Raw genomic sequence first — 2,629 nt, 5'->3', positions numbered from 1 at the left:
TCAAAGGCCATAAGTGCCGAGCATAGGCCTAAATTTTGCAGCCTTTCACCGGCAGTGGGGACGTCTCCATATGAGTGAAATAATCTCGAGAGGGACGTTAAACAATATCCAATTAATCAACTTGCACCAAAAAATTCTTTAAAGGGTTTTGTACATGTACTTTGAAAGAACAAGATTTGATAAGGTGCTGTTTTCGGTCCCCTATTATTACATGTTTTAGGAACATTAAAAACAGAACTCTCACTACATGAAAGCAAATCTTTAAGACATTTGATTAATCAATTTTGAGATGATTTCTACTCTTCATATTAAGCGTTCAACAACCGTTTTACAAAATAAAAAGAAGTCAAATTAGGTATCTTTTAAAGTTTTCTGATTGAATATTCAATACAAAGCTATCAACATTTTGATTCTCTTCAAATAAATAACGTCCTTACAGTTTTACCGTTGCTATGCTTGATGCATTACTAGGCAACAATCATCTATTTTCTAATATTTGTTTGAGTATCCTAATTTTGTTTGTTTTAAAACAAAGAATATTTTTCATTAAAACATCTTAATATTTAAAGTATATCAAAAAGAGAAATGCCGGAAGGACCATATTGATATTGTAGTCATAATTCGTTATTTGTTAAATTTGAATAGATGGTCATGGAACAGAGTTTTGAACGCACATATGCTCTTGAAAATGCAGATTTAGGGAAATTGAATCGATAAAACTTGTGATTTTCTAAGTAATTAGTGGAGAGAAAAATGTACCAAAATAGAGAAAGATTGTAAACATTAATATCAAACGAAAACTGATGCTTTGAATCTCCCTTTGTTGAATGGGTGCAAAAATCTTACTTGTCTTTAATTCCATAGCCAGTAATATGAAAGCTGCTACTATCAGGAATCGTCTTTGATTTGAGCATCCATTGGCCATAACACGTCTACAATGTATATATATATATATATATCAAATTATTCTAAAACTCAGTGGCATTGCTAGCTTCTAGCCAAAGTTATATAGTGACCGTCTTTCACAGAGCACTTGTATTAAACAGGTTTGAACACAAGTTCTCATATTTTATAAACTGACATCAAATTCCATACTCCCAACATAAAATGAGTATCTTTTTAAAAGCCATGCAATGATATTTTTGGGATCATTATTCGTTCGTTCATAGAATTTGTGAATATTTTCTTATTTTTTTTATTTTGAAATTCCAATAGAAATATCAGTGAAACCTCAAAATTGTCCAAATGCATGCCCTTCTTTCACTTTTTGTTGCCCTCTTCCTCTTTAAAGTCGCTTGTAGAGTATGTGCAAGGCAGTTACATTTGCCGGGGACACGAATTTATCTTGCACTTTAGGAAATATGAATGCCACTCAACTACTTTGGGTGAGAGATTCTTATTAGTATTTGTCACACACAAAGATATATTTCTTGCACGTGTAAACCACGTTTCCTTGTGTTTAAATGAGACAGATAAGCATTTGTCCTTCGCATGAAAAAACGATTTTCAGATAAGTTGTATAATATTGGCACCAAATCACATTTCGTATATGCCCCATTCGGTTCGGGAATGCTTTAAATGGATTCTTTTACATATTGCAATGACAGTCTTTCGAGGCATGAAACATAGTCACGATTTAAATTCAAATATAATGAAATCGTAATCAATACCAGTTGGCATATTTACACAGTACACACGCACTCAACCCTTGAAGGAACGAAAATCTCTTCCTCGTCTTTAAATACACAGAATATCATATACTTGTCAATGGTTCGGTGTCCCATATTTTGGTACTACCGTTTTATTGTTTAGAGTCTGTTGTTTTAAGGTGAGGGAAACACACACGTACCAAAACATTAATGTTAAAAGAAAAGACATGTACCTTGCATACATGATATAAGATGTTAAATATGTACCCTTTAAAGAAAACCAGAACAGTTGTTAAAATCAACTGAACGAAACTTTGTACATCAAACAGGAATTTTTGAGTAATTGATTTTCTGTATCATTTTCACTCGGGAAATGAATTTATCCATAGAAAATGTGCTAAAATGTCACGTTTTATTTTCACGTTTGTAGTACTTTAAATCTTAAAGCATCTATTTATAAGTTACCTATACACACCCAAGCGGTAGTAACTGACGAATACTTACGTAGATTCACCATTTAGAATCCTTTGGCTGATTTAATCCGGTGGACCAGGCGACATGGCCGTTTAGTATAAAATCTGTCCTCAGAATATTTCCATTTTTGGCCTTCTGTCGTCTGTTTCAGTGAAAGACTGGTCACGAATAGGTTTACCTTGCCGATGACCCGGAGATTTTTTTCAGTTCCGGGTGAATTATTTTTCTGCGCATATTCAGAAACAAGATCTATTATAGTGATTTCAATACCAGCTTTTGTTCGATATTTGAATACCCTTGACGAAATTTGTAGTAAAAATCAATAGGAAAAAACCTCATATCTTTATTATGTTGAACTGCGGTTTTTTTTCACTATTATACAAATGTATATTATGCATCGGCATTCGGTTACATAAGTTAAAGTAGATACGTTTTATGTAGAATCAGTACATGCATACATTTAACAATAAACATGAGTTTAATATATCTTATTACATATTTACAAA

At 32.6% G+C, this 2,629-nt stretch overlaps 1 protein-coding gene across 1 annotated transcript in view; it reads right to left on the bottom strand.

Moving 5' to 3' along the window:
* Window positions 1–2,334, bottom strand: part of LOC125681615 (adhesion G-protein coupled receptor G6-like) — an 11,755-nt gene extending 9,421 nt beyond the window's left edge. Inside the window, exons 1-2 of the mRNA XM_048921774.2 lie at window positions 2,154–2,334; window positions 847–932 (exon numbers count right to left, since the gene is read on the bottom strand). Of these exons, the coding sequence (XP_048777731.1) occupies window positions 847–925 (79 nt within the window). The 5' untranslated portion in view covers window positions 926–932; window positions 2,154–2,334. The remainder of the gene's footprint in view (window positions 1–846; window positions 933–2,153) is intronic.
* Between the last annotated feature and the right edge of the window lie 295 nt (window positions 2,335–2,629).

The sequence above is a fragment of the Ostrea edulis genome, chromosome 2 (assembly GCF_947568905.1).
Source record: "Ostrea edulis chromosome 2, xbOstEdul1.1, whole genome shotgun sequence".
Classification (NCBI taxonomy): Eukaryota; Metazoa; Mollusca; class Bivalvia; order Ostreida; family Ostreidae; genus Ostrea; species Ostrea edulis.
This window is presented reverse-complemented; position numbering and strand designations above follow the sequence as displayed.